This window comes from Oryctolagus cuniculus, chromosome 18 (assembly GCF_964237555.1).
Source record: "Oryctolagus cuniculus chromosome 18, mOryCun1.1, whole genome shotgun sequence".
In the NCBI taxonomy this organism is placed as follows: Eukaryota; Metazoa; Chordata; class Mammalia; order Lagomorpha; family Leporidae; genus Oryctolagus; species Oryctolagus cuniculus.
In genome coordinates this window covers 25584954-25608455 of record NC_091449.1, presented here as the reverse complement: position 1 = coordinate 25608455, position 23502 = coordinate 25584954, and the positions used below count along the sequence as shown (strand labels likewise).

The 23502-nt window shown below is 50.0% G+C and overlaps 1 protein-coding gene across 7 annotated transcripts in view; it reads left to right on the top strand.

Annotated features, from left to right (window-relative positions):
- Positions 1-21845, top strand: part of ZNF536 (zinc finger protein 536) — a 457958-nt gene extending 436113 nt beyond the window's left edge. For all 7 annotated transcript variants that reach the window (XM_051833369.2, XM_051833366.2, XM_051833363.2 and 4 more), the window contains one exon: positions 18946-21845. In XM_051833369.2, coding sequence (XP_051689329.2) covers positions 18946-19190 — 245 coding nt within the window. In that variant the 3' untranslated portion in view covers positions 19191-21845. The remainder of the gene's footprint in view (positions 1-18945) is intronic.
- Positions 21846-23502: the final 1657 nt, after the last annotated feature.

The window sequence follows — 23502 nt, the reverse complement described above, 5'->3', positions numbered from 1 at the left end:
ATCTGATGAGGATTGCACCCACCAAACATTTTTAAAAGATTTTCTTTTTCCTTTTGGCAATGCTCATCCCTTCTTTCCCTTCCAATTTTAGTAAATCACTTTGGAAGGAAGGCATAGCTTCACCAAAGACACTGGCCAGCTAGGATGAGCTGCTCACCGGCCCAAGGGTTGGCGGGGCTGCCTCCAACCGTGGGAGCCCGGATAGGTGGAAGAGGGCATCTGTGGTGAGGCCCAGGGCCAGATGCCAGGGCGGGAGATGCACTTGTACAGAGCAGACGCCTCCTGGGCAAGCCACGGAGCAGGCAGTGCACGGAGCAGGCAGCCTTCTTAGGATCTCTCTGTGTTCAGAGTGGGGTCTGCCCGGGAGACCACATCCGCCCTGGCCCACCCCCACCCCAGACACACACTGCAAGAGACAGATTCGGCATCTGGGCCAGTCATCCCTACAGGTCTATGGGCCCCGAGGCAGCAGCGGGGGTGGGGGGGGAGTAGGGCAGTTATAGTGGGGAGGGGGAGCGAGCCCGCCTGTGTGCCGAAACCCAGGCCCAATGTAATAGGAAGATGCGGGCAATAAAAATCTCCTTGTCACCGGGACATTCCTCAACTGGTAGCAATCAATTTAGGGGTGAGGGTGAGGGGTGGGAAATACCAAAGGACATCAAAGAGGGTCTCCCTCCCAGACTCTGCTCTGTCTCAAGGCTCTGTAATTTGGGGAGGTTGCCTGCTTCATAATTTGTGAGCCTCCAAACACGCAGGTTATTGTTTGCGGACAGATGGTGCATGGCATTTTACCGCGTTTCCCTTCTGTAGGTCCTCATATGTGGGGCTGATGTGCATTGTGAAGTCTTTGTTTCCTTGCTAAAATCTCTAATCTAAAACAGGCAATCAAGCTCAGAGGCAAGGCTTCGCGAGGCATAATCAGAGTTTTAAAAGCAAAGGGGAAAAAGGGGCGGGGGGGGGCCGAGGCAGAAATCCAAGTGCAGTTAGGAGGCAGATGTGTGTGCAGGGGATGCGAGAGGGCGTGAGGGCGTTCAAGGTGGACGCAGGAGGGAGGGGATCCTCACGTGGGCGCAGCAGGCACCCCGTGGGCTGCCTGGCATCCCCTGGCTCCGGGGGTGCCCGGGTCTCCCCCCACCCCCCACCACGCTCAGCTCCCGGCTCCCCCCCCCCACCCCCGCCCCCAGGAGCTCCTGGGGCCTTTGTCTCTGCGGCAGGGCGGTCATGGCCGGGCCTGAGAGGGCCCCTCTCGGCGGAGCTGCGGCCGCCCTTAAGAGTTAAATCATGTTGATACACAGGAAGGAAATGAAATAGACGAACTCGCTCCTCTTTTCTTCCTACGGATTTTTCTTTTTTATTCTGAAGATAGAATTACTGGTGGTGAGCATCTGAAAGTCATTAGAAGCCCTGCAGTCTGTCAGGTGCCGACGCAAGAAACTGCTGAATCCAAACGGGTGCTTGCACTGAGGGCTGAGAATTTGTCATGTGCTGATGAGCAGTTATAATAATATATGAGCAAATCACAAGCATTCTGCAAATTAATCAAATTTTTTTCCCCCTTCTCCCTTGTCTCTGGGAGAGGGGCTTTGCAGGCAGACGTAGGTGAGCCAGTTTTGCACACAGATGGTCGCTCTGGCATCAGATGGAATTTATATAACAGTAATTCTGACTCCTTGCCAAAGTTGCAGTGAACACACCAGGGAGATTGTAGGAGACGAGTCATGTGGTTCTGCTGAGGTTGTTGTGAGAAGTTGAAGGGGGGAAATCTCAGATTTTCCTCTTTGCTTCTACTGTTGTTGCCTGCAGGTTCAGAGACGGAACGCCATTCTGCCATGGGCGAAATCCGTCACATCTTTGCTTGCGCCTTGCGCTCAAAGCGAGCTTCGCAGCTGCCGGAACTGCTGGCGGGGACAGGGCCCCGAGCCTCCTGATCCTTGCCGGCTGCTTCCGCGGTTGCAAAGGGGGAAAGGGTTGGGAAGGTGGCCGCCCTCCACGCCCCAGCGACGCCGGGCTGCCTCCCGCTCGCGTGCCTGCAAAGCGGGCCTCGCCTCCTGCTCCCCGTGGTTTTGCTAAACCTACGAGGGCTTTCCTTTTCGAGTGTTTTATTAAATGAAGAGTCTAACAGCCCTCACTTTAATTACACACGGGCTCCGTTTATAATTCCTCTGGATTTATTCAAGTAGTTGAAAACGACGGTGCCGGTGATTACAATGATCATGTTAGCTTAGCTCCCAAACCTGGGCTTGGGGTGGGTGTGGACGTGTGTGTGTGTGTGTGTGTGTGTGTAAAGGGGTGCTGGGGGGGCCGCCACGGGAGTACATCTCTGGGAGTCCTCGCTGGGCCCCTGACAGCCCCCTCTTCTTTGCATGGGACAAAGGGGTCTCTAGGCTAACCCCTTTTGGGGCCCACACTGGTTCTCACCCCCACGGGTGAGGCCGCTGATACCAAGATGGCGTGGAGGCTGCCTTACATAAGGAAGTCCCGCGGCTGTGCGGGTTTTTTCTTTATTTTTACCCCCCCCCCCCTTTTCCTAATGTAAAGCCCTGCCCATTTGTTTTGGTTTACGTGACTACAGGGGAATCAGCGGATTAGACGGGAACTTTCGCATGCTTCATTGCAGCTGGGTGCCGACATCTGTCATTCCCGAGCCATCTTCTGGATCACGCTGGCAAGAGAAAGCCAAGTCTGACACTTTGATTTTAGAGAGAGCTTTTTCTAGGAGAAAAGAAGAGAAGAAAGGAGTAGCATTACCTTTGTGACTTCACAAGGGTGGTGGTGGGGAGCCACCTCTCCTCTAGGCTTTGTTTTATTTATTTATTTTTGGCATGTGACATTAGTGGCACTTAGTGACGGCTGAGTGTTGGAAAGTTGATGGGTCTGTGTCTCCTTTTTACTTTGTAGTTTCCCATTGTTCACGGTACCCATTTGTCGAATTGGGCATGATAAAAAGTCGCTGTTTTAAACGTATCCAGGGTGCCTATCTATATGGATAAATACCGTGGGTATGGATGGCGGGCGGCTGGTTCCTTTATGGGATGAGGGATGTGCGATTCTTTCTCACGCATAAACTCACATTAATACGCTACAACAGCACTCAATTTTGATGGAAAACGTGGCTGCTCGTGCCACACTGGTTTTGGTGAGATGTTCTGCAGCCCTGCGGAGTCCCCCACCCCACAGGAAGTGATGTTTTTACGGAAGATGAGCACAGGTAGTGAATTATGTGCAGATAACCTTGGATGCTGGCTTTTAGTGGATTGGATATTTATTTCCTGGAAGCATTTCGGGCTGGTGGTTTCCTAGGTTGGTTCCTTCTGCTGGTATCGCTTCCAGTGCGACAACAGTGCCTCACAGGCCCTGGCAGAAGCTGGGTACAATCCTGGCCCCCCTCCCGCACTTGAATTGTACAATAAAAACAGAAACTACAATGAGGGACTGATGTGCTCATTTTCAGAGACACAATGGAAAACAGGAAGCCATTGAGCCAGCAGAGACCACCCACTTGCTTATTTCACTGGGTGTGTACAGGAATGCAACTCCTCAGCTTGGTAGAAACACACTCACAAAACCTCCGCAGGCCCATCCGCAGAGACAGTGAGACAGGGGGCTGTTAGGATGATCCCGCGCAGAAATGGAAAACCCAGCACTCACCAGGCCTGGCCAGGGACCCCCGGAGTGCAGCAGGTCAGAGGGCAAGAGGGTGCTGGGGGGGGGGTAGCAGCTGGGACCCTGCTCTGCAGCACCTCCACCAGGAAGCTCTTGCCAGACCCTCTGGCTTGTGAAGAGAAACTGAAAGTGCACATTTTTACATGCAACCTTTTTTATTTTAAACATTGGCCATGCATCATAATTTTAAAAACAGCCTTGTGACAAAAGAAATGCATTTGCATGCAACTCCAGCTGGTGACCCCCAAGGAGACAGGATCCGGTGGCCCAGCCCTACTACTTTCCTCTCCAGGGAAGTCCAAGTGCTGTGTTCCCTGGGAGACTTCTGGGTAGTTCCAGTCCCAGCTGCCACCCCCTCCTCTCATTCTCACTGATGGCAGAGCGCACTCAAGGGGCGTTCAGGTGCACCTTGGCCCATGGGGTGGCCTTGCGTTTTCCTGCTTCCTGCAGGGATGCTCCATCTTCCAATCATAGGATCCAGGGATCCTTCTCTTCTCCACTCGCCCCTGCAAGCCCTTTCACTTCCTGGGGGAAGGCTGGGCTGGCACCACCCACACTATATAGCCTCAGGGCATCTGGAAGGGAGCTGTGTTCCCTTGGAGGGAAGCAAGGCAAGAGTGTGTGTGCTCCGCACAAGACCGAAAGCCACAACCAGGCTGGCCAAGGTCGAGGCCCTCTGTCCACCCCAGGGTGTCCCTGGAACCTGGGCTGGGAAGAGGAGCTCTGTGTGCACCCCATGGAGGGCTGAGCCCTTTGGAAGCAGCCGCTCAGGGGGATAACTTCCACCTGGTCCCTTATCCACTCCCCATGTGTGCAGAGCTGGCAGGAATTGGCAGCCCCCCTGGAGGGAAGGGAGAGACCCACTGAGCCCCCATCACAGGATGGCACTAGGGGGCAAGCCAGCAGCATGGGGAAGTGGAGGTGTGCAGGCTTCGAGGAGGCGTGGGGGCTGTGGTGTGTCCCACTGGAAGCAGATCTGGGGCTGGAGACGGGCACGTGTCTCCCAGGAGAGTCAGAGGGTCTTTGGTGAGGAGGGGTACAGGTTGGAAAGCTAAGGGGGCAAGACGCTGTAGTGAGACCCAGGGAGCCAGGGAAGGCTGCACAGACGGGGTGCCCTCGTACAGGATCCGTGCTATTGCTTCACTCAGGGGACCTGGTGGTGCTCAGGACGGGGGATTCCAGGGGGCAGGGCTGGTTCTTCATGCTTCTGCTGTATTCCACACATCCCTGCAGCCCATCGTGTTGCCACGGGCATACTTGTACCGGATCCAGCCTCCCTAAGGAGGGAAGACGTCATCGCTAAATATGTGCAGAGAAGGTGCTGCACCTGCTAATTTTAGAATCTAATTTTTTTGCCATCCCTGAAGACCGTCTTAGTGATTTTACTTAATACTTAATTAGTCTCTGAAAAACTTCACAAACAACTTTGTTTTCAGCAGTAGTATCCAACTCTGACTCATGTGTGTTTTTCTTTTTTTAAAGATTTGTTTATTTATTTGAAAGTCAGAGTTACACAGAGAGAGAGAGGCAGAGAGAGAGAGAGAGAGAGAGAGAGAGAGAGAGGTCTTCCATCCGGTGGTTCACTCCTCAATTGGCCACAATGGCCAGAGTTGTATTGATCCGAAGCCAGGAGCCAGGAGCTTCTTCTAGGTCTCCCACATGGGTACAGATGCCCAACGACCTGGGCTGTCTTCTACTGCTTTCCCAGACCATAGCAGAGAGCTGGATCAGAAGTAAAGCAGCTGGGACTTGAACCAGAGCCCACATGGGATGCTGGCACTGCAGGTGGTGGCTTTACCTGCTACACCACAGCGCTGGCCCCTCATTTGTATTTTCCTAAGGCCAGTCACCTAAAAGCAGGTCAGCTTGGTCCCAGTTAAAGCCACGACTCACAGGTCACCCCTCCCAGCTGCACACTCTGGGCAGGTTGGGAGAGAGAGGAGTGAGCGAACTAGGGAGGGGAGAGAGTCTCAGTGTCTGTGTCCCTGTGCCCTTCACGCTGGGGCCAGTGTCTTCTCTGGTCTCTCTTGTCCAGCCTTTCTTTGAAAGACCCAGAGACAAGCTCCGGCTATCATTAGAGTATTATTATATTACACATCTAAAAATCTCAAAAAAAAGGAAAGTAAGTGCATCGACCCTGTGGAGGTTATTTCATGACAAACATAAAGGCTTTCACAGGCTCTGGGGCAGGATGGAAGGTCTGGATCGATGGCTGCTGGGGACGGCAGGCCAACCGGGGGCTCTGCCAAGGCGGGGGCAACAGATACACAGGATTTCAAGCCAGTGCTGGGAAGGATGACCAGTGTCTGTGAACAAAGGTGATGAGGAAGGGAGCCACCCTGAGGCCAGGCCCGGGGCTGTGTGAGAGGTAGCGGGGAGGGGCAGAGGCAGGCCCTGGGAGAAGGGCACCCCCAGCCAGAAGCAGTCTCTATTACCCCCTCCTGGAGGCTAGCTTCCTCTAAGCTTTTCTACCAGCTGAGCCTGAACCTGGGGCCAGAGGGAGACAGCCAGAGGCAGTGGGCTGAGCTCTGGCTGCAGATGCGGGGAGGCCTGGGGCGCAGCCGCGTCTGCAAGGCTCCTTAGGACCTTAGACCTCAGTGTCCTGTGACCGCAGCACCGCCAGTGGAGCGAAGACGCGCAGATCGTCACACTGCAGGTTGCTGGACACTTTGGCACCTAATGGAAGCGGTATTTGCATTCCAGGACACTTGGAAAGTTCATGGCAACTGGAATTGAAATATACGTTTATTTGGGTGCAATATTTCTAAAATCCTTGTTTAATTGTTTCATGATATACATTTTCCTTGAACTTGAAACCTTTATCTAGCAAACATTTGTTCACCTCTTTCTGTGGGTCACACGTTTTGTGAAGGATCATACAAGTCTTCTCACTTAATCTTCACCACAACCCTACAAAGGGAACTCTTCTTATTACACCCATTTTACAGATGAGCAAACTGAGACTCAGAAAGGTGAAATAGCTAGCCCAGGAACACACACACACAGCCTGTTGCAAGAGACAGAGTGGGCTTGAATGATAGGGTCCAGTCCTTGAGTAACACCGTGTTGGGGCCCTGCTGGGCTGTGATTACTTCTCAGACCCTGCTCTGTGCCTTCCCTGCTTCTGGGATGTTGATGAGGCCCTTCCCATCCTGAGCTTTGTGTCACCAGCAGAAGCTGAGTGTCACCTGCTGGGCTCGGTGACATTGGCTTCTATGCTCAGCTGAGATCAATTCCCACAGTGAGGCCTGAGGCTCTCCTTGTTCACTGAACCTCAACCAAGTTCATTTTCAAAGAAACTTTATGGCAAACTTTTTAATTTTCTTGTAGAGTTAGACTTGTGAAAGCAGTGTGTAGGTAGCACAGAGACTTCTCACTTCGCCTTTTATTATTAACACTGAGATTAGTAGGGTGCACCTGTCACAATTAATGAACAGACGTTGATACATTGTTATTCCGTCAAGTCCAAAGTCCATAAGTATTTCCTTAGTTGCCACCTCATGTTCTTCTCTGCTCCAGGATCCCATGCAGGATTCCCTGGGGCCTGAGTTATCTTTTCCCTTTAGGCTCCTCTTGGCTGTGGCGGTTTCTCGGGCTTCTACTGTTTGATGATCTGACAGTTGCAAGAGGTGTTTTGCAGAGTATCTCGCAATTACAGTTTCTCACGTTTGGACTGGGATTGTGGGTTTTGGGAAGAACACACAGGTCTCATCATAGTACATCAAGGGGAGCTGTGGGGCCCGAGGCTGTGGCCACCTGGCTGAGGTGGCATCTGTCAGAGGCCTCTTCCCATAGGCACCCTTTGGAAGGCAGCCTCCATGTGCAGGCTCTTCTGCAGGGGGAGGGTGTGCTGCCCTACCTCCAGAAGAGTTTGTGTCTGCACAGATTAATCTGGGGTACCTGCACGTGCTTGCCTGCCTCCCGGATGCATTCATTGGCCCAATCATTTGTGTCAGTATGAAGTGTGGATGCTTATTGCATTCTTTGGGTCAGAATCTGGTACCCTGTTATTCACTCTATTGCTCGGATTCTCCCAGCTTTTGGCTGGAGAGGATCCTGCCATTGGCTCTGAGCATCTTTGAGATATTCCCACAATCCCTCAGCAGCTTACACACTTCCTGCCCCAACCCTGCCCTCACCCATTTTTCCAAGAAGCCCTGGTTCCTTTCTAGTTCCTTTTGAGAACAGAGTTAGAAAGTAGCTCTTTCCAGGTCCTGTCAGGCAGCAGCACAAGGAAGTGTCTGCGTGTGTGCTCACACCTGTCTGCGTGGATAGCACGTGCACACCTCAAAACCTTTGTAGGAAGTGGGATCCAAAGACAACTTAATTTGATGCAAGAAATTTTTGAGAGGCCGGCCTTGTGACACAGCTGGTTAAGCTGCTGCCTGTGACAACGGCATCCCATATCAGCATTGGTTTTAGTCCCATTGCTCCACTTCCGGTCCAGCTCTCTGCTGATGCACCTGAGAAAGCAGCAGAAGATGGCCCAAGTGCTGGGGTCCCTGCCACCCACATGGGAGACCTGGGTGGTATTCCAGGCTCCTGGCTTCAGCCTGGCCCGGCCCTGGTCATTGCAGCCATCTGGGGAGTGAACCAGCAGATGGGAGCTCTCTCTCTCTCTCTCTCCCTTCTTCCCTCCCTAGCTGTAACTCTGCCTTTCAAATAAATGTCTTTTTCTAAAAAAAAGAGAAATTTTTGAAACTCATACATAGTTTTTTCATAACATACATTTTCCATGAACTTTTTAAAGACATCATTATTTTTATAAATCTATGTATTTCATATATTATACACATTTAATTAAATGCAAGTTCACATTGGTGTCACCAATCCTTTATCACAGAATCAAAATTCACTTTCAATGTAAGTACATTTTTAGGGTAGCCTTTTACATTAAAACTCAAATCCCAGAAAATTTAAAACATAAGATTATTTGCACTAAGGATATTCCAAAGTATTTTAGCATTTTTGATTAGATGGATGAATATTTTTTTAAAAATGGAAAACATAAATTATGAACCTGATTAAAGCCACTCTTTGCCTACTTGGAGTTAGGGAAATTTTATATATATATATATATATATATATATACACACACACACACACATATGTGTGTGTGTGTGTGTGAACTGAGAAAATGGCTTGCTCTGTAGATCCAATATGTGTTTATATATGTTTTTGCAAATCTCATGGCCTTTGCTGGTTTCTTCATTTTTTTTAAGATTTATTTATTTATTTGAAAGGCAGAGTTACATAGAGAGAGAAGGAGAGGCAGAGAGAGAGAGAGAGAGAGAGAGAGATGTCTTCCATCTGCTGGTTCACTCCCTAATTGGCTGCAATGGCCAGAGCTGTGTCGATCTGAAGCCAGGATCCAGTTGCTTCCTCCAGGTCTTCCCACATGGGAGCAGGGGCCCAAGGACTTGGGCCATCTTCTACTGCTTCCTCAGACCTTAGCAGAGAGCTGGATCGGAAGTGGAGCAGCTGGGACTTGAACCAGCACCCATATGGGGCACCGGCACTGCAGGTGGTGGCTTTACCCATCAAGCCACAATATAGCCCCCGAGCCCTGTTCATTTTTTATAAAAAAAATATTTATTTGCACTTGAAAATCAGAGAGAGAGAGAGAGAGAGAGAGTGAGAGATCTTCCATCTGCTGGTTCACTCCCCAAATGCCTGCAACAGCCTTGGCTGGGCCAGTCCAAAGCCAAGAACCTGGAGCTCCATCAGGTTTACCACATGGCGGCTGCGATCTGAGTACTTGAGCTGTCACCTGCTGCCTCCCTTGGTGCCGTCAGCAGGAAGCCGAATCAGAAGCAGGTGCTCCAACCAGGCATGCAGGCATCCCAAGTGGCAATCTAACAGCTGCCTCCACCCCTTAGCAGGGCCTCCTGAATCTGGCAGGAGGGTGGGCAGGATTCCCTGGGTGGTCCTGGGCCAGCACCCCCCTCGCCCCCCGCCTGCAGCAAGTAGGAAATGTTCAAGAAGGTCCAAGTAGTAGTAGTAGTAAACATTTAGAAGGAGCTGCTTATGAGCGCTGGGGGGAGGGGGGACTCCAGTGCCCCCAGGTGGAAACCCAACCACCCTCCTGAAGGCCTGACCTGCTCAGAAATCCTCTGACCGCTGTACCTGGTAGATTCCATCCAGGTGGGTAGGGTCCCCCCTCCCCTCCCACCCCGCCCCCCTCCCAGGGCCAGATTTCTGACATACCCAATTAGACCTATAGGTGGAGCCATTTTCTTACCTACCAGCTGGGTTTTGCAAATATCCTGAATTTGAATGTGTCCAGTGGACTCTGGCTGGGATGCGGTGGCACAGCTAGGAGCTCCCTTGGTGGCACTCAGAGGCAGCTCTTCCCAACCCTCCCAGGCCTGTGGGTGGCAGCTGCCTTGACACCTGTTTCTCTGGCTTTTCATCACTTGGTCCCTCCCGGCGGCCAGCGCCGAAATGTGGGGCTACAGGGGCAGCTTAGAAACAAGTAGGCCCTTTACAGCCACAGGTTCTCTGTCTGCAGAGTCAACCAACCATGGACAGAAAATATACAGGAAAAAAAATCCAGAATGTTCCAGAGAGCAGAAATGGAATGTGCCAGGCACGGAGCACAGCCTCCCGCCATTCACAGACGGTCTCGCAGCACTCACTGTTTGAACACTGTCTACCGTGAGTTTCTTGAACTGCCTAGCTTGACCTATGGTGGTTTTGTCTGCGCTGAGCCCACACACACTTCTCTTGCCATGAGCCCCTAAACAGCAGAGTGTAACAACTACACAGCACCTGCACTGCATTAAGCATTCTGAGGAATGTGAAGTATGATGGAAAGTACGCAGGAGGAGGTGCACAGGTTCTGTGCCAACACTGCCATTTGATATCAGGGACTTGAGTGTGTGTAGATCTTGGTATCAGTGTTTGGGGGCGTGTCCTGGGACAGATCCCACTGTGTAACGTGGCCCCATGTACCAGAGTGTGCCCGAGGCCAGACTTTGATGGGTTACATTGTGCCTGCACCTGCGATGGCTGTGGCATGTGATGTGTGCGCAACATCCATCCACATACGTGTGCAACACACCCCTGCAGGGTGCCGGTGGGCTAACCTACTGGAGCACGTGTGGCTCCTGACCGGAAACTCCTCTTGGTAGAACGTCTCCCTGCCAGCATGTTGCAGGCAGTGGTAAGCAGCAGGGATAGAGAGCTCCAGTCTGTGTAGAGATAACCCCAGGTTGAATTCCTGATCAGAAATCAGATAACTGTATACACCTGACTTAGGGGAAGCGTTTCCTCTCCCTGGGCCTTGGCTTTTCCATCTGTGAAATGGGAAGATCTGGCTCCACCGCAGCCCCCTGCTGGCAGCCCCTGTCAGTGAGTGAATCTCAGATGATCTTCACTGATGGGCAATCTGACCATTCCCCGGACCAGAGGCTGGGCCGCTGCCATCTCTCCAGTCTCCCGTCTGCCGGAGAAGCAGACGGTTTGGAAAGTCTGGATGCTCCAGGGATGCAACCCCATCCCTCCCTCGAGAGCAGCTGCCCACGCTGTTGCAGTGGAGTTAATGGATGGTGCCCCCAAGGGCAGGCATTTTCCCCTCCCCCTCAGGTACAGGGATACAGCAGGTGTTTCCATCGTAGCAAGTAAGAAAAATACCTCGTTTCCCTCCTTCTGGTATAAACAATGTGCGCCCGGCTCTCTGATACCCCCTTGACCCTCCACACTGTATACATATTTATATATTATTCATAGTGGATTAAAAATGAATGCGCTCTTTACCACGGCTCCGCGGCGCGGTGACAATACAAATTAACGTATGATGTACTTACTTTTCGCCAGGCAGTGATGGGAGATGTTGAGGGCCTGCGAGTGAGAAGTGGAGAGAGGCGAGTGAGGTGAGGGTGGGTAGTTGGCGGGGGGGCACCCATCTGGCCACACTTCCAGGCTTGGAACCTGGCTCCAGGTGGATGGGGCAGGGGTCTTCTGGGCAGTGTGGGAAGGGTCTCCCCACTTCTCTTCTCCCACGGCTGGAGGCCCCGCCTTCCTGGTGGACCCTGTGAGCCTGGCCCTGGCTCCCTGTACCCACCAGCTCCTCCCCCAACACGCTGGCCTGTGCCTAGGACCCACCTGTGCCAGCTTTCTATCCCAGTGTCTCTGTCTGCAATTGTCTGGTGCTATCTTCCTTTCCCTCCTCCACTCCTTTGCTGGGAACATATCTAAGGATGAATGCTGTGGTATGCTGTGTTGGCTGATGGGTTGTAGCCACCACCCAAGCCCAGTCCACGTCCCTGTTGAGCTGAGAGTCTGCCCAGTGGGAAACTTGGCCATGACTGTCACGTCTTCAGCTGCTGGTGTTAGAACTGGGGCAGAGAGTATTGGCTCAGCATGTGACAGCGGATCTGGGACAATCAGGGAAGGCCCTCCTGTGGCAGAGGGCTTGGAGCTGGTGGCCGAAGGATGAGCCATGGCGATGAGATGACGCAGGGTCAGGAGGACGAGCAAGGACTGTGCAAAGGTCCTGAGGCAATGATGCATTTGAAGACCAGGGAAGAGCCCTATGCGACCAGAGGCCAGCAAATGTGAGGGCTCGGAGGGAGGGGGCGCTGGAGGCAGAGACCATGAGAGCCTCCTGTCCCTCCGAGATGTGCTACTAGAAGCCCCCAATCACCTCCCTCTCAGCACAGATAAATGCCTTTGCCTCAAAGTGCTGTTATGGACTCAACCCCTCACCAGGCTTAATCCCAGCCGCATTCTCCAAGGAGAATTCTGTCTTGCAAGAGACCGGACAGCAGATTCCCACCCACATTTGTTAAACTGTGTCCCAGTGAAATGTGACTCATTACTCGTTCTGCAGGACCCTGGAGGTCTTCCAGTTCTCACTGCCCCCAGGCAAAGGCCAGTGCTCCTAGGGTGGGGCAAGGTTTCGAACAGTGGCTAAGACACCCACATCCCCTATGAAAGCATGCAGGTTCCACACCTGGCTCCAGCTCTGACTCCAGCTTCCTGCTAATGTGCACCCTGGGAGGCAGCAGGGATGGCTCAAGTACTTGGTTCCCTGCCAGCCATGGGGGAGACCTGGATAGAGTTTCTGGCTCCTGGCTTTGCCCTTGGCTCAACCCAGCTGTGGCAGGCATTTGGAAAGTGATCTAACAGATGGGACATCTCTCTCTCTCTCTCTTTCTCTCTCTCTCGCCTGCCCACCAAATGAGTACAGAAAAGTTAAAGAGAGACCAAATCCCTTAAGCTTTAATCACACCGGTGCCTGGGGAGCTCTTGCTGCGTCAGCACTTTGGATGAAGAACAAAGCGGGCTGGTCTGCTTCCTTCTGAAGATCTCTTTTCCTCCAAACCCCACCGCAGAAAAGTCCGAAAGCTCCCAGCAGATTCCCGTGGCCCCCTCTGCTGCAGATCCTGGAAGTCCACAGTGACGCAGTCAGTGGAGCTGTCAGCCCTGGGGTCTGTGCTGAAGCCCTGGTTTAGGTTCTGAAAGCCAGCGGATCTCAACATCATCGCATTTGGGCCAGTATCAGGGGCTTCAGGGGGTGGGTGGCGGGGCAGAGTTGAAAGCTTCACCAGATGAAGCTAGACCCAGAACGGTGTCAAGTGTCCCCAGGTGCTCTGCATAACCAGAGCTTGCCTTCTGGGAATCGACACTCCCACCATCAAAGGATCGGCTTTCCTTACCGGTGCGTTCTTGGGAGGCCCTAGTGCTCTACTCTGGGCCTACCATGGCTTCTCCAATCCAGTCTTCCCTCTGAGCGGACCCCACAGCACTCTCTTCTACATCGGTCTCATGGGAACCTCTCACCAAGCAGCTCAGATGGATGAGCGTGTGTGGACAATGTCGTGTATGTATCCAGAAAGCCTTACTGTGCAGAGGTCCCCACCTCCAGAGGAGGCAACATCCCATGTGGATGCCTGAAACCACAGGGAGTACTGAGCTCTGTATATGCTAAGTTTTCCCTATCCATGCCTACTTGTGATGAACTGTAATTTCTCACTTAGACACAGTACCGGACTGGTCATCAGATGGAGCCATTGGAACCACACAATGTAGTGAGCCCCTGAATGCAGTCTCTCCCATTGTGACACCTTGTTTTCCTGTGCTCACTCTTCTTGTGATGGTGTGAGATGATGCAGTGTCCCCATGAGGAGATGGAGCAGGGTGCATGGCAGTGCCGTGAAGAGATGGAGCAGGGTGTGTGGCATTGTGGTGAGATGGATCAGGGCACGTGGCACTGCTGTGAAGTAGTGCCGGGCTGCTAACAGTTCAGGAAGATCTCTGAGCCACGACGATACCAGTTGATCATGGGTCAGTGAGGCCACAGAATGCAAAATCCTGGATGGTGGTAGGGATACTACTGCTTGGGATAATTCGTTTGTGTGTGTGTGTGTGTGTGTGTGTGTATCCTATAGAGACACATTATAGTCACAGTGTAAGGATTTTGGAGGGATGTAAGTGTTTTATATACATGGGTAATTTGTCTTTTTTTTAAGATTTATTTTATTTATTTGGAAGAGTAACAGAGAGAGGGAGAGAGAGAGGGAGGGAGAGAGAGAGAGAGAGAGAGAGAGAGAGAGAGGTCTTCCATCTGCTGGTTCACTCCCCAAATACTCACAATGGCCAGAGCTGAGATGATCGGAAGCCAAGAGCCAGGAGCTTCCTCCGGGTCTCCCACGCGAGTGCAGGGGCCCAAGGACTTGGGCCACCCTCCACTGCTTTCCCAGGCAGATTAATAGGGTGCTGGATGTAGCATCCAGAACTGGAACTGGTGCCCACAGGGGATGCCAGCACTGCTGGTCAGGGCTTTAACCCATTGTGTCATAGCACCAAGCTCAGGTAATTTGTCTTAAAGTCAGATCTTCCAGGCCCACAGTCCATTGACTGTCTCATCTGTACAGTGGGGCTAATATTACCTTGGACAACACTGCCATAAAGGTCAACTATGAGAGCAAACATGCAAAAATGCACAAGAAGAGCTGTGGATTGTAGGCCACTGAGATCCTTAAGTGTCACCATTATCATACGGAGGGCTTCTATTTGCAAGATCAGGATTTGTTGTGAATCCAGCATATGTAGAATTCCTTCCACAAGTGTACACACACATGGCTTTAGATGCACATACAAATAGATTTTCAATTCACCCAAGTTAAACAGAAAACAAACCCCATAATGGTTTCACCACTGAAATGCCCACATGTGCCAGAACATTGCCTTTGGCTACCAAGAAACACTCAGAATGTAACCATAGGATAAAATCACGAAGAAAACTTGGAAATCAATTAGTGGGTGAAAGGTACTTACATGCTTTTCAACCAAGCTGGCCGGTCCAAAAAGGCTCTTGTGAATAAAGGTGACGTTTGAGGTTCTCCTCCAGTCACCACTCTCATGGTGCATGGGTCCTGTGGGGATACGACGTGCAGAGAGGGGAGCTCTCAAGGGCTGTAGCATGTGATTCCAACACAAACCGCTCTTTGGCAACGACAATAGCAAAGGCAAACAGATTGGCTGGTGAGCAAGAGCAGTTGAAGGATGGAGGAACTAACGTAGTCCTGGAGAACAGAGGGAGACTCCTCTGGGGTTGTAGCATCACGAATCTCCCTGGGTCATGGGGGGTTTGATTTCATTGTTTATTAACTTCTCACTCAAAGTTCTTAACTCCAGCAGCTTGTCCTAGCATGGCGATATTCTCCATCAGTAGATCCGTGCATTTAAGCAATCAGTGGATGGCCTTGCCCCTGTGCTGGTTTCTAGGAGAGGGACCACCCTCAGCTGTGACCATGTGGCAGGAGACAACACGGTTGCCTTCTGAGAAGCTCTGGGCAGATCTGAAAGTCCTTGTTGGGTTCCATGGTGTCTCATCTCTTGCCCTGGGTGCTTTTGGGTGATCTGCAAACGGCTCCCAGACCTCCTGCTCCGAAACTGAGCCCTCCCTCCTCCTGCTTGGTAGTTTCCCTTTCAGGCTCCCTCAAATCCTTGGCATAGCTCGGTGTGCACAGGGGTGATAACCTCATGAGCTGTGTGCTTGCGTCCCAGGGCCTCAAGGCTCTCTCTAAGTGGCTTGGTAGAAGGATCTGCTGGAAGTTACTGGTGCCCAGCATAGCACTAAGTTACGGTCATTGTCACAGTAGGGAAAATGCCTTTTCCTTCTAAAATGCTTATTTATTGCTTTTTATTTATTTGAAAGGGGGGAGGTGTTCTGCCAGGTGTGGGCCAGGCTGAAGCTAGGAGCCAGGAGCTCCATCCTTGTCTCCCACCTGGTACACAGGCCCACAAGCATGGGTCACCTTCTCAGTCACACGTGCAGGCAGCTGGATCAGAAGCAGAGCGGCCAAGACTTGAACTGGCACTCGGATACGGGATGCCAGCGTTGCAAGTGGCAGCTTTACCTGTCACATCACGATGACTGACCCTTTGCTTTGTTATTTTTTTAACTTTTATTTAGTAAATATAAATTTCCAAAGTACAGTTTATGGATTACAATGGCTTCCCCCCCATAACTTCCCACCAACTCGCACCCCTCCCATCTCCCGTTCCCTCTTCCATTCTATTCACATCAAGATTCATTTTCAATTATCTTTATATACAGAAGATCGATTTAGTATATATTAAGTAAAGATTTCATCAGTTTGCACCCACACAGAAACACAAAATGTAAAATACTGTTTCAGTACTAGTTACAGCATTACTTCACAATGGACAACACATTAAGGACAGATCCCACATGAGAAGTAAGTACACAGTGACTCCTGTTGTTGACTTAACAATTTGACAATCTTATTTATGGCATCAGTAATCTCCCTAGGCTCTAGTCATGAGTTGCCAAGGCTATGGAAGCCTCTTGAGTTCACCGACTTTGATCTTATTCAGACAAGTCATAGTCAAAGTGGAAGTTCTCTCCTCCCTTCAGAGAAAGGTACCTCCTTCTTTGATGGCCCCATTAAAAGGATTTGTTTATTTGAAAGGCAGAGGTAGAGAGAGAGAGAGAGAAAGAGAGAGAGAGAGAGATCTTCCATCCGCTGGTTCACTCCCCAAATGGTCACAATGGCCGGAACTGGGCCAATCCAAAGCCAGGAGCCAGGAGTTTCTTCAGGTCTCCCACGTGGGTACAGGAGCCCAAGGACTTGGGCCATCTTCTACTTCTTTCTCAGGCCATACCAGAGAACTGGATCAGAAATGGAGCAGCTGGGACTCAAACCGGAGCCCATATGGGATGCTGGCACTTCAGACCAGGGCGTTAACCTGCTGTGCCACAGTGCCAGCCCTTGCACACTAGCTTTTACAAGGGAAAAAAATGGATTAAATTCAACCTTATATTAGGCGCAACAGTAGAAACTAAAGTAGTAGAAACTCTATCAAAAAATGAGTAACTCCTTTGAGAAAAGGACAGGCAAAGCAGTAAGATAATCAGTAGTTCAGCTCTGCTCACTCTGTGACAGGTGCAGGGCTTGGCACTGGTGATCCTGAGAGAGTTCTGACTCCTGCCTTGGGAGCCCGCAGCCTCTCAGGGGACCAGTCCATATCCAAGAGTCCGCCAGGCAGGCGTCGTGTTGAACAAAGCATGGAAGGAGGAGTGGGCTTGGAGTCTGCAGAGGTGGACGCGTCCTTTCAGACGAGGGCACAGAGACCCACAGGGTGAAGCCGATCGCAGAGACCCCCTGACGTGTGGTTTGGTGTGCACCAACGGACACGCTCTCCTGGAGACTGGGCGGATGGATGGCTGAGACCGAGCCAAGGTGGCCTTGATTATCCCTTAGAGGGGAAGTGGCCATCAGAGCTTTGGAGCCAAGAAGTCCCAGGCTGGGCTTCTCTGGATGCTCGCTCTCGTGTCCCTGGGGCAGATGGGATGGGAATGTGGAACTGGAGTCATGAGGGCCTGGCTGCAGGCTGCCATGCTCAGAGTCTAGGCACGCCTTGGACCAGATTCTCAAGGGGAGATTTTAAAGAGATTCAAGAGGGAGAATGCATTGGTCTGGAGATCCTTTGGCTATGAAAACAGTGCAGACTCCTGAAGCTGACTAAGGAAAAGCACACGTCTAGCCCTGGACGCAGTTTGGTGGGCAAGTGATCCCCACATTATGGTGACCTGCAGTTTCTCAGGAGTCAGGCTGTTCTGCTAACCAGATGCACAGGGCTCTGCCATTTCTGCTCCGGAAAAGTGCTGAACGTGTTGTTTGGCTGTTTTCTGGGGCAAATAGTTAGGCCTATTTGGTCACTTGTTTATTCCGTTTTATTTTAATTGTTTTGAGCCAATGAAACTTATTCCTGGGTCTGACCTCTCTGGGAGCTTCCGGGAAGGCGACATGCACAGCTTCCCAGCCCTGGGAGCGACCCGATCACCCCACTGTCTGCCCCATCCCGTCCCCGTGCCAGCTCCACCAGATGGCAGACGGAACGCGTGCAGGATCCGACCGTGGGCACCAGGCAGACATCCACAGGAGTCCATCTTCTGTTCTGAAGTGCAGGCTGGCTAGCAAGTTTCACTTCAAAGTTCTCTGCTCAAAAGTCTGACTTCCGAACAACTCAGGCTGGCCCAGCGGATGTGATCATGCTTGTCCCTGCCCTGTTTTCTGCTGCTCCTCCCCTCTAACCCTCAGCTTCCACACATCCCTCCAGTTCAGCCCCTCCAACGCTGTCCTGCAGCCAGGCCCTCTCTCCCCAGTGCCCATGCTGGGTTTCCTCGACAATATAAGAGTTCCTGGGAGGCTAAGTAAGGGGCCTGGCTTTGTACTGGGACCTGAATCCTACTCACAGATGAGGAATTTATGGTCTTTTGTGTAGCTGGGCCAGCAAAGTGCAGCCCCTAGGCCAGATGGGCCTCTTGTCTGTTTTTTCTGGCTTTTACCTTTTAAAAGTGGTTGGGAAAAAAATGAAAATATTAATATTTTATCACACCCGAAACTGGCATGAAATTTCACCTTTCAGTGTGGATCAGGGTAGCTTTGAATTGTATCCACGAAACACTGGGGAAAATTTGTTTCCTCTGTTGTTCTCTAAGTACAGGCCTGGGATGGCTGATGTTACCTCTTGTCCTGCAAAGCATCAACCATTGATTGTCTAGGCGTCTCTTGCACCAACTGCAAACTCTGGGTGAAAGACTCTGGCCAGGATGGGATGATCTTTGAAATCCCACTTTAGGTGCCTGACATATTGGCTGCTTTTCTGTACTGAAGGACAGCAGTAGCCCTAATGATGTGGGCAACACCGGTGCCACTGATGGCGACCCTGGGGGTCTGGGGGGGCAGAGAGGGGATAGGGAGGATCTGAGCAGCAGTGTTGACCAGCCACTCTTTCTGCCTACAGGTCACAGGCCTTTCCAGTGTCGCTACTGTCCCTACAGTGCCTCTCAGAAGGGGAACCTGAAGACCCACGTCCTCTGCGTCCATCGCATGCCTTTTGACAACAGCCAGTACCCTGACCGCAGGTTCAAGCGCTCCCGAGTCGACTCGGAGGCTTCTGGGAATTATGAGGAGCCCACAGCTGTGAAGGCGGGGAGCTCAGCAGAGCTGGCGGAGGAGGGCGCCAAGTGCCAGGAGGACAGCCACTGAGCAGCCCCGAACCCTGCACCTTGCAGTAGGATTTCACGCAGTGTTAAGGTGATGCATCCGGCGGAAGAGTTTGCTAACGGCATTCCAAGGGGAAAAAAATCACGTGCGATGCCCCTCCTAGTGTATAGAACCTTTACAAAAATTTTAAAAGATATCTATATATCTATATATCTATATTAAAAAAAAATCACCCAGCCCTTGAACATGGCTGCTAAACTGTTACCTGGCAACAAGTACTTCCAAACAATGCAGGTGGGTAGAAAAGCGATTTCAAAAGAATGCTTGTGTCCTCCGAGCACGAGAAAACCCGGGGGCCCTTCCAACTCGAACATCGTCTTTGTCCCAAAATAATGCTCTTAACCGAAAACCGATACCATCTAAATGATTCAGTGCTGCCGTGCCGATGGAGGGAGGCTGTGTTTTCGTTGTTGAAAACACCTCTATCATCTGACACCAGCTGCCGTCATTTGCCTAGCACCCTAATGAGATGTGTTGGGAGGCAGCTGTGGTGCCAGTCAGACTGGAGCGGTCACTGCAGAGAAAATCGATTCACGTGGTGTCGTAACTGCACTCTCGGAGAAACCCTAGACGGCCGGCGGCCAGCACCAGGGCTGACCGGCACTGCAGAGGACGGCGATCTTAAATGTGGATTTTTTTTTTAAATATGCAGCTAAATGAATCAATGTTCAGGAAGTGTCTGCAGACAGATGCCCAGTGCAGATTTGATGAGTGATTCCTTTTTTTTTTTAGATCACATTGCAGTAGCGAGGGAAATATTTTTTTTTTTGGCTGCCATTTTTTTTTTGAAATTTTTGAATGGGGAAGAAGGTTGATATTTTACAACAATGTCGGGTACATGATATGAAATGTTCTTAGAGAAGCTATCCTATCCTATCCATAAAGGTGCTGATGAGAAATGGAAATTTACATGATCATGGAATTTGTTAATTTTTGTTAATTATGATTTTAAAAAGTTTACTTGAATGCTGGCTGCTCCGGTCCTTAGTATCAGATTTTTTTTTCAAGTGTTAGTTTTTATAAGTGTCACAGACATGAAGCAAGATTTTCTTCTCCAGCAAGCTCTCACGAAATAGCTTGTATTAAAAGGTGAATCTGAACATCGTGCTATCTATCTCTTAATGAAGAAAACTGTTTGAATTAGAATGTCTGTTTTTGTAAAACAAATGTGTTCTATATTTTTGTAGATTTTAGATTTTCTACCGATTGGATACTCCAAATTCATCAAATTCTGCACCACACAGAAGCGACACGCTGAGGGTCGAGAAAGACACACTTCACTCACTTTAAACAAAACAAAACAAAAAAACCGATTTCAGAAGACTCGTTAAAGGTTTCTTCTGGAATGTGCTAGAAGGGTATGAGTTCGGCCTTTTCGCCTACTTCTTTTGAGTGACACGACACTGGTGCTGTCGCTCGGGATGGTAGAGAGGTGTGGAAGTATTAACTTCTTCTAAAACAAAATCATTCAGACTGTAAAACAAAAAAAAAAAGTCAATATTTCCTTACAGGCTGGGAGCGCAGAATAAAACCCCAGGGCCTTAAAAACTTCAGCTCTGCCTACAGCAGTTTACAAAAATGCTAAACTGCAATCAGTGTAAATAAAATCCTTAGCGCTATCTATCCTGAGCCCAGAAGGAATCTGAGGTTGATGGGGAGCCGGGTTTGCTACAGCTGTCAGAGGGGGTGGTCTCCCCGAGATTTCAGTGGAGGTGGGGTGGGGTGGGGGGCGTCCCTTGCACCCATCTGGCCTGGCGCAAGCTGCTTTCTTGTTTTTCTAGTCTAGTTCTCACTGCCTTACTTAAATCGAGTTGATACACTTAATGCAACTGTTTCTATGAGCCTAGAGAAAGGACTGAGATGTTACTGAAAACTTTCTGAGTGTAGTAAGCTTTAGGATTTTAACTGCACTACCGTGTTTGGTGACTGTGCCAGTCGCTTGCTTTCTGTGTGTTTGCCCCGCTTTTGGTATCTTAGCAAAGAAAAAGAAAAAAAAAAGAAAAAAAAAAAGAAAAAAAAGAAAAAAGAAAAAAAAAGAGGAAAAAAAGTGGAAAAAAAAATGAGAGCCACATTCCATTTCTAGCACTCGGGAGCTCTTCGAGTATTCGTTGTGTCTTCTGGGCATCGTCAGATGCGGCAGGCAATAATTCTGTTTGTGACACTGGGAACACCCCCTCTCCTTTGTGGCGTGCGTGTGGATTTCCATTTTGTCCAGTGTGAGCCATCCTGATTCCCCCTCTGACACAGGCCTTCTTTCCAGAACATTTGTAACTTGTAATACAAACAAGTGACAGCCGCAGTGATGCAGTGTCAGTTTCTGAATGTCATCAGGTTCCCATATCTAAACATGTCAAGTCCTTGCCCTGTAACTTTGTAGTCTGTGATACTGTCTCCATTCCTGCACCGAGAAAACAACATCTATCTTGGAGGAAATCTGAGATCCATAGAGTAGAGGATTTTGTTGCTATGCTTGTAACAAGTAGAGAACTTTGTATTTAAAGTTTATTCTTGGTCATTATTTATTATTATAATACATCAGTTGACAGAACTTTATTCTGGTATAGAAAGTATTAAAAGTTGTTTTTTCAGCAATGACTGTTTTCTTTCTGCTGTTAGAATAAAATGTCTTTGAAGCAGTCCAGTTTTATCCAGTGTTTTACGCAATAAAACCTCTACCTCTGGGAAAAAAAAAAAAACAAACCCACATCTTTTCCTATTCACTTTACTGCAAAGAATAAAACCTGTGTGTGTGGAGGGGGGTGGCCATCAAACTTCGGCAAGACTTGGTCCAACCCTACTTTTTTAAAAGCCCTGTAGCATTCTGGGAGAGCCGCATGCTTTTTCCAAGGGACTGAGTCTCTGTGTAGTACAGTGTGTGTGTGTGTGTGTGAGTGTATGTGTGTGCACGAGTGCCTGTGTATACCCAAGTGCTTGTATGAACCACACTTCATTTTCCATAACATCAAACTATGGGAATATTAATGCCCCTTATTGTGGTGATCATAGCAGGAGCCATTTAGAGCCCTGGAGTCCATTATTCTACTTTACTGGTAAAAAGTATTTTTTTTTTATTTCAAATCATTAAATGCAAAGAAGTCTTTCCCCACCAAATTATCCGAAGACAATCCAGATATTTCCTCTGGAAGAAAACAGCTTGGGGGCCTGGGAGTGTGCTCACCACCTGATGAGCGAGTTTTTTTTTTTTTTTTTTTTTTTAGTTTGGCCCAAAAAATAAATTTGCAGGGTGCATGCTAGAGCTCCGGCTCATGGAGGGCCCGTGCGGGTTCGGCCAGCAAAAGTACCTGCAGCGAGTTACAGCAGTTTGTCTGCTCAGCGTGCTTCTTTCAGTCGGGGAGCCTGTGTGTGTCCTAGGGCGGGGAAAGGGGGCACATGAACAGAGCTGTCATCGGTCCTGACTGTCCGGGACCTCAGACGCCAAATGTGGAGGTCTCAGTTGAACGAGGGCTCCGGACTTCTGTCCACAACACCTGCACGATGGATCTGAAACCCACGGGAGCTGGACAAGATCCCTCCTTGGTGAGGCAGGAAGGTAGGAACGCTGGGCTATCAGGTGGGCTGGGGAGCATGGGGACCCTCGTGGAACCGCACTGCCATGAGGAAGCGGCCCCAGCCTTCCGCATTTTCAGGAGGTCCTGGTCACTCGGATTTTGTAGGGCGTCCGTGTGCCCTAACACTTGTCAGAAAAAGCTAGGCAATGAATGGATGAACAAAATGCGGCACACGCCACGGAGGGGAATATTATTCTGCCATAAACAAATAACGACTGCCTTGTGCTACAGCCTGGGTGGGTGAACCAAGAAGCCAGGCACCATACTACAGCCCATATGATTCTGTTTATACGAAGTGTCCAGAGTAGACAAATCTATGGTGACAGACAGCCGACTAATGGCTGCCCACGGCGGAGGGGAGCGGAGAACCAGGAGTGATAGCTGATGAGTTGGAGTTTTCTTTCCCAAGTGATAAAAATGTTCTAAAATTAGACAGCGGTGATGGTTGTCCTACTTTGTGAATGTACTAAAACCCACTGAATTGTACAATTTAAGAGGGTGAATTTTATGGTATGTGAATTATATCTCAATAAAGCTGTTATGAAAAATAAAAATAAAACTGTAAGTAGGAGGCATTTTTAAGAAGCATCGATATTTATTTCCATCAAAATATTCTGGAGTTCTCTAAGAGCTACAGATGATTGGTAGATTAGTCCAGTGAAAAGAATACAAAATTTGGGGTGTAATGACTTCAACTTGAACCCTAGCGAAACTACTTACTGGTT